General features: G+C 34.5%; 1 protein-coding gene across 3 annotated transcripts in view; it reads right to left on the reverse strand.

The window, feature by feature from the left end:
* The window catches only part of LOC141429161 (extracellular serine/threonine protein CG31145), a 73,952-nt gene extending 60,791 nt beyond the window's left edge, over window positions 1-13,161 (reverse strand). The window contains exons 1-2 of one of the 3 annotated variants that reach the window (XM_074089405.1): window positions 13,073-13,161; window positions 1,811-1,843 (exon numbers count right to left, since the gene is read on the reverse strand). In XM_074089405.1, coding sequence (XP_073945506.1) covers window positions 1,811-1,843; window positions 13,073-13,110 — 71 coding nt within the window. In that variant the 5' untranslated portion in view covers window positions 13,111-13,161. Of the gene's footprint in view, window positions 1-1,810; window positions 1,844-7,499; window positions 7,581-13,072 lie in introns of those variants that run through there. The other 2 variants (XM_074089406.1, XM_074089407.1) reach the window with 2 other exon arrangements.
* Between the last annotated feature and the right edge of the window lie 253 nt (window positions 13,162-13,414).

Here is a 13,414-nt window from a genome sequence, read left to right on the forward strand (position 1 = left end):
AAGTGTGACCTATCGTATGAGATAATCTTATGAAGTGAGGAATTCCAAAACAAATTGAGGATACTCCAATCAGACAGATTATAAGAAACAGAAACACGACTCTTAATACGGCTTGCCATTGATCGTATCATAACCACTTAGTTGAAGTAATAGCTGTGAAAACGTCTGTGTAACTCTGTCTAACTTCGAACTCTTTATTGAAGAACAAAAAACAAATTGCAGAACTCCAAACATTGGGTCTTGTTATGACAAGTTTTACTAACAAGGGCTATATTTTACCTTGGAGGTAAAAATATGAAATGGATGCGTGGATACCTATAGTGCATGATCAAGTTTAAGCGTGTGCCAAATAATACCGGATAACCTTACGACGAGTATTCCAAGAAACAAATATGGATGATAACGTAACCAATAGCGATGCAATCTTTTGCCTTTTTCCTCAATTTAGCTTTTATAAAAATACCAGCATATTTATTCAAATTTTTAGTCATTCCAAGTCTAACGCAACCAAGGATAGTTAGGTACAATATGGTCCAGACGCCAGTATAATAAAACACGTAAGTATTCAGTTTGATGGTTCGGTCATAAATTTGTTATTTTTAGATGATAAAAAACTTCAATAACAGTTATTGTTAGCCGGGTAAATTAAGGTTTTTTTTAATACAAAAACATAATATTGCCCTAACTCTTGAAACCTGTGAAATCGAAGTACTTAATAATGTTTTATTTACTCTAATTAACAAATAGACTACCTGTATACCAACTGGTAAACTCAGGCAGAGATATTACACATTTCCTTTTTTTTATTAATAATAAAGAAATTACACAAAAATATTTACCTTATATGTATTTATTATTTTGAAATGCAGAAAGTGGATGCGCAGGAGCGATACGATTAGAATACATTACAATAGGTCTTTACACTAACAAAGACTCATAAGTAAAAAAATGTGAGCGCCAAGATGCAATTTTTGCCTACAGCAAGGAACCAATTTGATATCACGTCGCACGAATGATTTAGAAAAAAACTGTACTTGAAATACGAATGGATTAGTAGAAAATTAAAGCTGTAATTTATCTTGCCAAGTTATCGAAAAATGAACTATACTTTCGTAGCAACACACAGATTTTAACTATTTACGTATTTACTAAAGAGCGAAGTAATTTCAAAAATTTAACTCGCAGTTTGCAAATGAAACCCCACGAGTGTACGCCATAGAGGTATAATAATTTAACCCGCCTTCGACGTCACGATCAGCCCGCCATTTTATAAAACAGTGTCAAGTGAAACCCATAAATCGAGTACGAGTGCCGTGAGATCGGTACATGATTGTCGCACGCCGGGGTGCAGTTAACGACCTGCTCTTCTTTTAAATCATATTGGGGCGTGATCGACCGCTTACCGTACAAAGTGAGTACAGCGAATGAAGCAGAAGCCCCGTCATATTACGTGACCGCACAATCAAACAATGTAAGATTTTATTTAAAAGCTTACGAGTATAGATATCGACGGTTGAAAGGAGAAATTGATTACCTAAGCGACATTTTTTTAAGATAGTGTGTTATATGTATACATATTCGGAATCAGTAAATTTTTCTCTGTCGTTTGAGCTATGTCTCAAAATTTGCACAAAAATGTCGCTTAGTCAATATCTCCTTTTTCAACCGTCGAATGTCCTTAAGTTATTCTTTTTATGTGATTATTTAATTTGCAATGTTAAGTAGGTATGTCGGTTGTTCACCCATTTCTAATTATCAGATTGTATTTTATAACACAAGTTCATTTGCTTATTTACTTATTTTAACTTACCCAGAGAAAAAGTAGAAGACTGCCTCCAGGTTCCTGTGAAAAAAGAATAGAAAATTAGAAATGCTTTGTTTTACCCGAAATAGCTATTTTTAACAACTTTAACAGTTAATCTTGCTTTGCTTCTGAGTAAATTATAACAACCTTTACCATGCACTACGCAGCCATTAACGGAGTACCGACGTAAAAAGTTGTAGATGGACCTCCGTAAAATAACGCCAGAATCAATAAATTATTAAATTTAAAAGTTCATGTTCTTATTCTATTTTCAACCCCCGACGCAAAAAGAGGGATGTTATAAGTTTGACGCCAATGTCTGTCAGTCTGTGGCATGGTGACTCTCAAAGTCAAATCAAAATTAAAATAAGTTTTTAATAAAAATTACAATTTAATACAAGTTTTTTTGCTGACTGCACTTTTTGTTGTCTGTATTTGCATTTCGTACCAAATTGCAAGTCGATGCCATTAACCGTTGAGGAGTTCCGTTCTGCGGAGACGATCCTGGCCGGTCTGCCAGGATTTCACTACCAGATTATTGTATTGTCACCAAATTTACATAAGTATGTACCAAATTTTAAATCAATCGGAACACTGGAAGTGAGTCAAATTTATCTTCCAAGAGAGGGTCAAAACCCAAACAAAAAAAAAACAGGGCGACTTAAAGAAAAGCTTGTAATAACCTAACCATTTTTAGTACAAGATTTTTTTGCTGGCTACATTTGCATACCAAATTTCAAGCGGAGGCAATCCTGGCTGGACTAGCAGGATGTCACTACTAGATTATTGTATTGTCACGCGATTTAGATAATGATTCCAAATTTCAAGTCAATCTGACTACTGGAAGTTGGTCATATTTAACTTGCAAGATTTGATTACAGACAGACAGACAACAGGACAAGTGAAACTAAATAAAAGCTTGTAATTAAAAAAATCAAAAAACCCGACTGCCAAAACTAAAAGGAAGAAAATAAGCCTAGTGGTCTAGAACTCTGTTAAGTAGCTAATTTAAAGTTCAACAGTCGGGACCCATGACTAACAGTTTTTGAGCGTCACGATTTAAATGGGTCCCGACTGTTGAACTTAAAATTAGCTACTTAACAGAGTTCCAGACCACTAGGTTATTTTCTTCCTTTTAGTTTTGGCAGTCGGGTTTTTGATTTTTTATTAGATGACAAAAAACTTCAACAACAGCTATTTATTTATTGTTAGCCGGGTTAATTAAAGTTTTTTTTTAAACAGAACTCAATATTGCACTAACTAATGAAACCTGTGAAATCAAAGTACCTAATAATGTTATAAGTTTGACGCCAATGTCTGTCAGTCTGTGGCATCGGAACTCTTAAACGGATGAACCGACTTCGATGGAGTTTTTTAACGCGAAAACGAGTTTCCTTGTGGTAGTTCTTAGCTATGAGGAAATGACAATGTCAGGGTTTGCAAGTTGTTGGTTATTGTCTGTCGATACATAATAAATAATAACACTAACTCTTAGATAAGTCGTTACCAAAAGGATATACAATTCTATACCTACAATACAATGACTCGTTATTGTACCACCAGAAATATATACACGATATAATATATATTTACACGTTATGCGTGACAACGTTAAAAATGCCACTTAAGGTAAATGCCCAATGCTCGACATGCACATGCCCAATAGATGTTAATGACATAAATTAGTGACGGCTTCTGGGACAGTGGCAAGTACTTTGACGTTTACCTTCTTATTTAATTTTAATAGCTAACTTGGAACTAGCTGATCTACTAACGCGTTATCCTATTTCTTCATTAGTCGCTCATTGTGCCCCTTTTGCACTGTGTTGGTTAGAAAGAGACATGCATAGCAATAAAGCTAAGTGGAGCCACTTATGTTAGCCTGGAATGTCCTTCCTCTGCAATGTAGGAAGCTATCGCTTGGCGGTCGGACTCTTAATAACAATAAATGAAATCTGACGTAACGCAAACCTACATTCAAGACGAACGTCATAAAAGATAATTTTAGCTCAATATCGCATATTCCTATAAATTTTGAATAGTTTAGGAATGACATTGAAAGTGAGCAATTATTTTAGGGACAGATAAGTAAATCGAATTGATCTAAAACACAGGGTGATTCCGAAGATATGATCGTCGTTTACCACCGTATTTATGTGAAACGTGTCACATTTTAGTCTTATAATGACTCAATGTTATTAACACACTAAAAAGAAAAGAACAATAATATCAGTAATTTAATTACTTATTGCTATGAAAAAAAACTTATTATAATTACCTAACTGAGTTGGTTAGGATTGGTTCTGATCAGTGTCCAAAATCGCCCACGTAGAGCATTCATAACGTCTATTGGCTACATGAAATTTAATGGTCCTTCAGATTATTCAGGTTTCAAATCACAGTTTTGTAATAAGTTGTTAAACTTCACTAACTATAAATTTGTTTCTTGCTCTGTTATGAATTTTTCCTGGAAGGAAACCTGATTAAACAGTACAGTTACTGAATAAAAAATATACAGTTGAAAAAGCAAAATATAAAATAAACGCCACTGGTCCGCGTTGAGCTTAAAAGCTCGTTTTACTCATTCAACTTAATCATAATCATGAAAACGCATAAAAAGTAAATGTCCAAGTGCTCGACAATAGACGACACCCTGCAGTCCCCTCTATTGCTAATTACATAAAAATTAAAGATGACAACTATTAGGGCAGTGACGAGCACTCGTACGTTTACCCTAAAATATCCGTTCCCTAACGAACAACGACACCCACATTGGAAAATCATATTGACTAAGGTAATAAAGCTTGATCGAAAGGTCCAAGTAATAAATATTAATAACCCTCAGTAATGTCAATAAATAGCCATCAACCACCATTAGGGGCCGCATCGGTCATTAGAGGAAAACATTTCAAAATCAAACTGAAACTTGGTTCTCTGACAGAGCGCGAACTTGCTAATTGCCGATGCTTCCCAGACCTATTCAAAACAGCCTAAATGCAATTTTGTAACCTTTTAACATAGGACTTTACGTAGTAAGTCTTTAAGTTTGATATTGGATGGTCATGACAGTGGAACCAAGCCCATTTAGACCATTTCTTCGGTTATATTTTTAACAAACCACAAAAATAAAAGCTAAAGTTTCTAAAATAAACTTTTTCAGTTGCCATTGCGAGTTATAGTTGGTATTTAGATAAATAATTATTTTCCTTTTGACGAAACGAAAATTACGAGTTCGAAAAACTATCTTCTATTTGTTTTTACACGCCTTAATTCGGTCTAAAATAGGTAGGTAGGAATGCAAGCCACTAGTTTCTAAAAAAATAACTTTATTTCTTCCTTTGAAATTACTGAAAATCAAAATCAACACAGTAGTTGTCTGTTTTGGGATTATATTCACATATCTCAATCCTCTTGTTAAACAGTTTACCTACAGATATTACAGTTCTGCTTATAGATGTTTTCTGTTCACTTTCACGGAAAATGGTGGATTCATAGCGGTATGTCCCATTTCATCATTGTTACCATTTTTAAAAGATGTAAGTATGCAACAACTGACGCAGATTATATCCGTGATCACGTCACATTCCTGGCGTTTGTTCTTAGTTTTATTTTACCAATCATTGAGATAATTTTTAAGCCTGTTACTAAATTGTTGAGCAAATATTAATCATTAATCACTAATGAAAAACATATTCACTCATAGACTATATATTCAATAAATAAATAAATATCACACTTGACGCCAATTAACCTAGTTCCAATTAGTTCCAAACTAAGCAAAGCTTTTACATACAATGGATACCAGGCAACGGATAAATATACTTATATAGATAAGTACATACTTAAATACACATATTAAATAATAATAATATTATAATTAATAAAAAAAATCCAATCGTATAGTCACTCTATTCTGCATAATAATAATAAGTTACTACATAGATTTAAATACCTACCTGCTCAGATTTGACATTGACAATGTTATTTTTTCAATGAAATAAAAAATGAAAAAGTATTTATTTGACATTATTTTTACATAGTTTTTTTTGCACATAGCCCTGCAAAACTGTTTACACAGTTTGTCTGCAGGATACAGTCTCTATAAAAATATAAAATAATGTAATGTATAATTTATTCTTACATAAACTATTATAATTATTGTTACAACTATGTCTTATGGAAAAGTTTCTACTAAATACTTTTTAACGATCTTTTTAAATTTATTTTTATCAGTTTCTAGGCGGATGTTATCAGGTAAGCTGTTAAACAAATACGGTAGTCTTTTGTTTAATGTTCTATCACCGAAGTAGTTGGTCACTCGGGGCCCTTCATATTTACCTGAGGACACCGACCTAGTATTATGACTATGGTTGATCAATACTAAACTACGCTCCATTACATTCCATACAGCAAATACAAAGAGGTTGATTAAAACATACTTTGCCTAGGACCACGTAAGACGTAGTGTATCTAACCATGAGATCAGTTAAATTTAAAACTAATTAATAATTTATTGTAACAAAAACATTTACATATTTTATGCATACTTTTACGTACAGGTATTTAATCAAGAGATCTATTAGGTACTCTGTACAGTAAGAAAACAAAATCTGTTCACACTTAGGAGTCACCCGTACCTACCTACGTCACATAGAGTTCGTGTGTACGTACCTATTTATTTTTGCACGCGATCATTTTACTTGTGAATACAGCACAGCGGTTCATTAAAATTGGCATGCACAATCGACATTTCGGCAATGCCAATGTAGCAACCGAGATGACCTCTCAATAATCGACCCCTATATTACGGAGTGAGTTTTAAACGTCGGTTGTTACCAGTACATCCAATGCCGGCGTCCGCACTTATAACCTCGTATTTTCGAACATTTTTGGACAAAATACAAAACGAAATTTAAATTCCATTTCAGTCATATGGCACTGACAATGGCCCAGTTACTAATGGGCCGAGGGTTGCCACTTTTTACAACGGATATAATGTAATGCAAATATGAAATTAATTTAGTTATAATTTGTATACCCGTCACGGCTGAGAGAGAATTTATATTTGTGCAACATGGAGCAGTTGGAATAAAACTTATTGTTTTCAACGAGTTATCATTCAAATATGAGTACATACCTCATAAAGTTACACTAAAGCCTGAAATCTGTTGTCGTAGGTCTTTAGGTTAGATTTTATGTACCTACTGACTATAATATATTTAGTCCATGTTATTTTATATTAAATTTAGTTTGTTGGTAAAAACTAGCAAAGTCAAGTCTTAATCTTGCATTAGGTACACCTACATCCCAACTTGGCACCTATATCGATCTCAATTTTTTTGTCGGCGAAGCAAGTCAACAACGACGCATATTGAACTTGGCTGTCATTTCACATTTATTTTTTTGATGGGATAAGGTTTATTTTTTCATGTATTTATTGTTTAGTTTAACCTAGTGTATCGCATCCTCATTTCAGATAGTAACTGGTAGTTATCCCACCGAAAACTGGCAGATTATCAAACAAGTCGTCCACCTACCCACCGTGTCTCTGTCAACCTCGACACTGGCATAATCATCAAAAAATGGATGGAGCCACTTTTCCTAAATTTGAATTGAATTGATGGGATAAGGTTTGCTGCACTAGTTCCTATCGAAATTCACTGCTATTTAAATAAAAAAACTGAAATATACATACCTTTTATAAAGTACCCCACCCTTACTGACAATCGCCGAGTGATGATGCGTGCATCCGACGAAACCGCCGCGTTCGCGCAACCACGCGATCTAACATACTAACTTGCCGCTGCGCTCACCGCGTATCTGATGCAAATCGATGTGCGTCAAACGCATTGTGTTTAACGCAATGTTTATCGCATAAAACGACCGAGCGCTTAAAAATCTTAATTGTCCGTCACGCAATTTTTCCATTCAACCCAGAGCAGTTTGATCAAAGGCATCGCATGAGCGATAGCCAATCAGGACGGCGTCTATATAATCTTGTTTTTTTCTTTTATATATCCCGTCACCTGCTTTAATATCTGCCACAGCGGAGCGTGCAAAAATATGTGACACGTCCTACCGGCCCCAGAAATAAAGTCGTATCAGATATTTATGCACCTTTTGTTGTGTCAGATATTGGTGCTGGTGACTGTATTATCGTGGCCTAGTATTAATACGATCAGATTGTGCGTTTGTGTGCACTTGTTCGTCTCATTTGGAGTAAGAGTAAAACGTAACTAGATATTTATATAAACAATAATAATACAAATAAAAAACCTGACTTCTCTCATATAACTTCAAGACAATAATTTACTTCTGGTTCCTACTAACGAATACGAGCTAATAAAAATCACAAATTCTGTGATATCTACTAGGCAGTTGACCTAGCCTTAGCGATTAAATACAAATCTTTGTCTTAAAATTGTGTAAATTTCAAATTGCTCCTGTGTTAAGCTAGGTACCTACACAAATGGTATATTCCCCGCACCGTTGAAGAAGTCCTTTGTGAAACCGCTACATAAAAAAGGTAAATAGCACATGGGAAGCACAGAAATTTTGCAAAACCATAGACAAATATATCTTTGAAATTGATACCTATTATGTCGAAAATATTCTAAACGGCAATGCATACAAGACTGTCATCGTTTTTAAGCAGATTTTTTATAATGAAACCGGAACAGTTCGGTTTTCAGAAAGGAAAATCAACCTCACTAGTTACTTTCCATCTGACCAATAACATTCTTAGGTAACATAAATCAGAGCACAATACAATACAATACAAAGACTCTTTATTGCACACCAGAAATAGTAAGCGATACAAAAAACAGATACACAGAGAAAAAAATTCACGGTAAGCAATTGGCGGCCTTATCTTAAGAGCGATCTCCCGTACTCCAGTAACTGCAGTGTTTTTAGGGTTCCGTAGCCAAAATGGCAACAACGGAACCCTTATAGTTTCGCCTTGTCTGTCTGTCTGTCCGTCCGCGACTCTGCTCAGGTACTATCAATGCTAGAAAGCTGTAATATTGCACGAATATATATGTAAACTATGCCGACAAAATGGTACAATAAAAAAAAATTTAAAAAATCAGGATGTTAGTAAGTATATCACACACACCCACACACACACACCCACACACACACACACGTGCACACACACACACACCACACACACACACACACACACACACACACACACACACACACACACACACACACACAGACGCGCACACACGCACGAATACACACATAGTACAAACGCTAGTTTTACTTTTTTACCGGTTTTTTGTGTCAAAATTTTCATTTTATTTTATTATCAGCCTAGTTTGGAGTCTGATAGATATGTTCTGTATTGTATCAAATATGTTTCTGTTAATAAAAATATTTGTATTTGTATTTGTATATCAAACTTACAAGGAAAACTATAACGGTTAAGTTTTCTTGAGAATTTTTAGTAGTTTAATAGTTTAAGAGTATAGCAGCCTAAGGTATAAAATATACCTAAACTTGGAATATTCCGTACAAAATACGAAATCCTTAGAAAAAAAAATATTACTTAAATTTTTCGTAATGGCTACGCAACCCTATTTCGGACGTGTCCGACACGCTCTTGGCCGGTTTTTGATATGAGCCGAGCTTTAGATCGTGTCACATGAAATACTTCTGGCTAAATGTGAGCTCTACGGTATTAGAGGTGTAGCGAATGATTGGCTCAGGGACTATTTACAAGCAAGAACCCAGCATGTTGAAGTAACCAAAATTAACTCTGATAAGGTAGAAACTAAGTATACTTCGCTTACTAAAGAAAATGGGGTTGGTGTACCGCAAGACAGGATTCTAGGACCGCTGTTATTCTTATTATATGTGAATGACCTACCAAACGTAACGAATTATGACTGTACTCTGTTTGCTGATGACCTGTTAATCGTAATACCGTGTCAAAATGTTAGAACCTACAACGAGGACATAAACCTCACAGTCATGAAATTTTTTACATGGCTACGCGAAAGTAATTTCAATGTAAACATTGACAAAACGACATAATTATAAACAATTTATTAATAAAAATGCACGTAAATGTGCCCTTTCTGTTGAAATTGCAGGTCAAACGATTTTTGAATCTAATGAGGTCAAATTTCTAGCTATAAGTTTAGATGACAAATGCTCTTGGAATGAACATATAACTAAGCTGTGCAATCAAATTAATTCGTTTGCGTATGTTCTGTGGCGACTTCCAGGGAGTTGCTTCTAGGGAAATCGCAATTCAGGCTTACCATGGTTTTGTTTGTTCCCAACTTCGCTACGGAATTCTCCTATGGAGCAACTCATACTAAACAAAACGTGGGTTGATAGCACAAAAGCAGTGCATCAGAGCAATTTGCGACCTCGGTACCTCTACTCATGCAGGCCACTGAACAGAGAATTAAAATTGCTTACACTGCCATGTATAATTGTATATATTATATATATTATGAGGGCTGGACATGTCTGTCGAATGAACCCAGAACGTTGGGCCAAAATTGTTACGGAATGGGTCCCTAGTAACAATACCGTAATAGAGGCAGACCGAAGAGGAGATGGAGGGACGACTTAGATGCCTATAATGTGGGATGGCGGGAGCTCGCCTTTGATAGGCAGGGGTGGAGCAAGAGAGGAGAGGCCTTTGCCCAGCAGTGGGACACAAAAAAAAATAAGTTTGTTTATTTGTTAAAGTGCACAATTTATAAAGCAAAAAAAGACACTTAAGTTCAGTACGCGATACCCAAATAGACTTGTCAAAAATGTTCAGAAGACGAAACTGTATGGTCGGAATACGTATAGCATGTCAGTTAAAATTTATAATAACTTACAAGATGATATGAAGATTTTACCTCTGAATTTATTCAAAAGTAGACTTAAGAAATGGTTAATAAAGGAATGTTTTTACTCGATTGACGAATATTTTGATTATTTTAAATATAAATGATGATTGTAGTAATGACATGTGAATTATTTATTTATCAATCGTTTTTTTTTATTATTAATTGTGACATGTATTTTACATTTTAATAAGTAGTTTTAGCCTCAATTTAGAATTTATTGACGACATTAAAATCTTGCTTACCAGTTTCTGGTTAAATGTGTGAAACGAGTATAACTTTATTGCCAACTTTATACAAAATAAACATATTTCTATTCGTATTCTCCTTTATTCTATTAGTTATTTCTCCTTAATAAAAGCTTAACATTTCTGCACTTCTTTTTCGAATCTTCCTTAGTTATGTTGACCTAACTTTCTATATTTCATCCTAAGTATTTCTCTTCATTTCTTTTTCAACAACGAATGCTCCCAATTCTCTTAAATGCCAAAATAGTCACGATTCTCTAATTTCTCTCTCTCTTGTGTTCTCTAGCAATAACATTTCCAGTGAAGTCTTAACCGAGTCGCTCATAAAATGTCTGGTTTGCGTATAAATATGTATCATATTATTATGTAAAATGGTAAATAAGAGTAACGTGGACCGGTCTGGCGATTGCAAGGTCGAAGACAGGTTCCGTGCCAGTCATGACACCGGCATTGCGAAATTATTCCGTTCTGTAATCTGGGGATTCATTGCGTTCCGGTAAGGTAAGAAGCCGTAAGTTTTTTTTTTTTTTAAATATAACAAAAAATTTAACCGACTACAAAAAACCATGAAAATATTTTTCTACTCGTTTAGATCTCCATTCTTTTTGCGGCAAATCCCACAGCCAAGCATAATTTTTGTATTGAACTTGGCTCTCCTTTTTTATATTTATGTATTTGGTGGGATTACATAAACTTGCGCCACTCGGTACGTCAATAGAACTGACCTCGCTTCACAATCTAAGCCTTTACATTTTATCCAAATCGCTAAACGATAAAGTAACATTCATTAGTCGTTAAATTATGTGAAGTGGATGTTGGATTTCATATTAATCGTTATTCAGTATATTTACCTACATAAAAACACGCTTATTTCAGGAACACATCTATTTCAAAACTCCAATTGAACTTAAAATTTAGCAAATTATATTTTTTACAAGCTTTTATTTAACTTGCAATGTATGTATGGATGTATGTATTTGTGGTATGTATGTATATACTTATGTACCTATGTGCGGGTCAAATCTTGCAAGTTGAATTTGACCCACTTCTAGTGGTCGGATTGACTTGAAATTTTGCATACTTTTGTAAAGTTGGTGACAACGTAATAATGTAATGTAAATTTGGTAGTAACATCTTGGTGGTCCAGCCAGGATCGTGTCTGCAGGGCGCAATTCCTCAACGGTTAATGGCATCGCCTTGAAATTTAGTACGAAAATGTAGTTTGGATGACAATGCACGTATAGTCAACAAAAAGTACAGTCGGGCAAAAAGCTTGTATTAAAAATAAAAAATTCAAACTTTATTTCCTAAATGTTAAAATATTTCTGTGACAGACTTAGAGCAAGTAAGTACGTAAGGATATGTATATATATCGCATAAAATGTCCCCTTACTTAAAGCATTACAATTGCCAAAACGGGCCCCAAAGTCATAAGTTTAAAAAGTAAATTATAAGTCTTTACAATTTAACTTCCGACTACTAAATTCCAATCCGTGCTAACCTTGAGCACTCAATCTGATAGGTATTCAATTTAACAACCTTTAATTTACCGGTTATCAGCCATGTCTCGTGGCATGCAGAACGACTGAATTAGTATCAAACCTTATTGGATAAGCGTACGTGTACCGTACACGTAATACGACAAATTGAGGGAAAACAAAGCTATAAACTTTACATGCATTTGGCTACCATTCCATACGCATAATAAAAACGATTTAACAGCACGGTAAGCAGGTGAAGCAATTTGGGAACTGATATTTGATATTTTCATTTTGCTAAGATTAGTGATTAACGCGTACGAATTGTAAATAAGTCATGGCATGATTATAGGTCTATCTAAATTGTTCTCAAATTTAATTATTCTTGAAAAACATTAGTTGTTTCTTGTATTTAGGATCAGTTTCAAAAGTTACGGATGAAGCAAAACTTGTAGTGTAGCCTGACTTTGACTCTACAAGTCTAGTAGGAATTAAGTATAACCACACTACTTTTAGAATGAATCCTTAGGTGATTAAGTTCTCCATTTTGCACTTAAATCAATTACAAGCATCAATTACCAACAACCACACTCGAGTTCACTTGCTTATGAAACTTTGCTCTTTCGTAAAAATGCATAAAACATGCGGCAACAACGTCTAAGGACAATACAAACAATACATTACCTACATAACAACACTAAACAAAACTGGAAATACCGCATCACGTTCACTTCCACTCAACACTTTGTACTTTAAAAACAAAACTCATACATCATATCACTGTCTAGAGTAAAGTGAAACACAATTCATATACATTGATTAATAAAATACTTTATTAAGTTCTTTATTTCGAAATATGATCACTTATGGATCATCTATTTTGCAGTCGTATTGTAGCGACCGTACGTACACACAAGCGAACGCAAAAATTAACGTGATCCAATTAAATCCCGATTTTACTAAATAAATTTAATTTAGCATTCAAAATTAAGTAAAAAGATGGTTATGACTTGTGTCTCACAAATA

The sequence above is a fragment of the Choristoneura fumiferana genome, chromosome 6 (assembly GCF_025370935.1).
Source record: "Choristoneura fumiferana chromosome 6, NRCan_CFum_1, whole genome shotgun sequence".
Lineage (NCBI taxonomy): Eukaryota > Metazoa > Arthropoda > Insecta > Lepidoptera > Tortricidae > Choristoneura > Choristoneura fumiferana.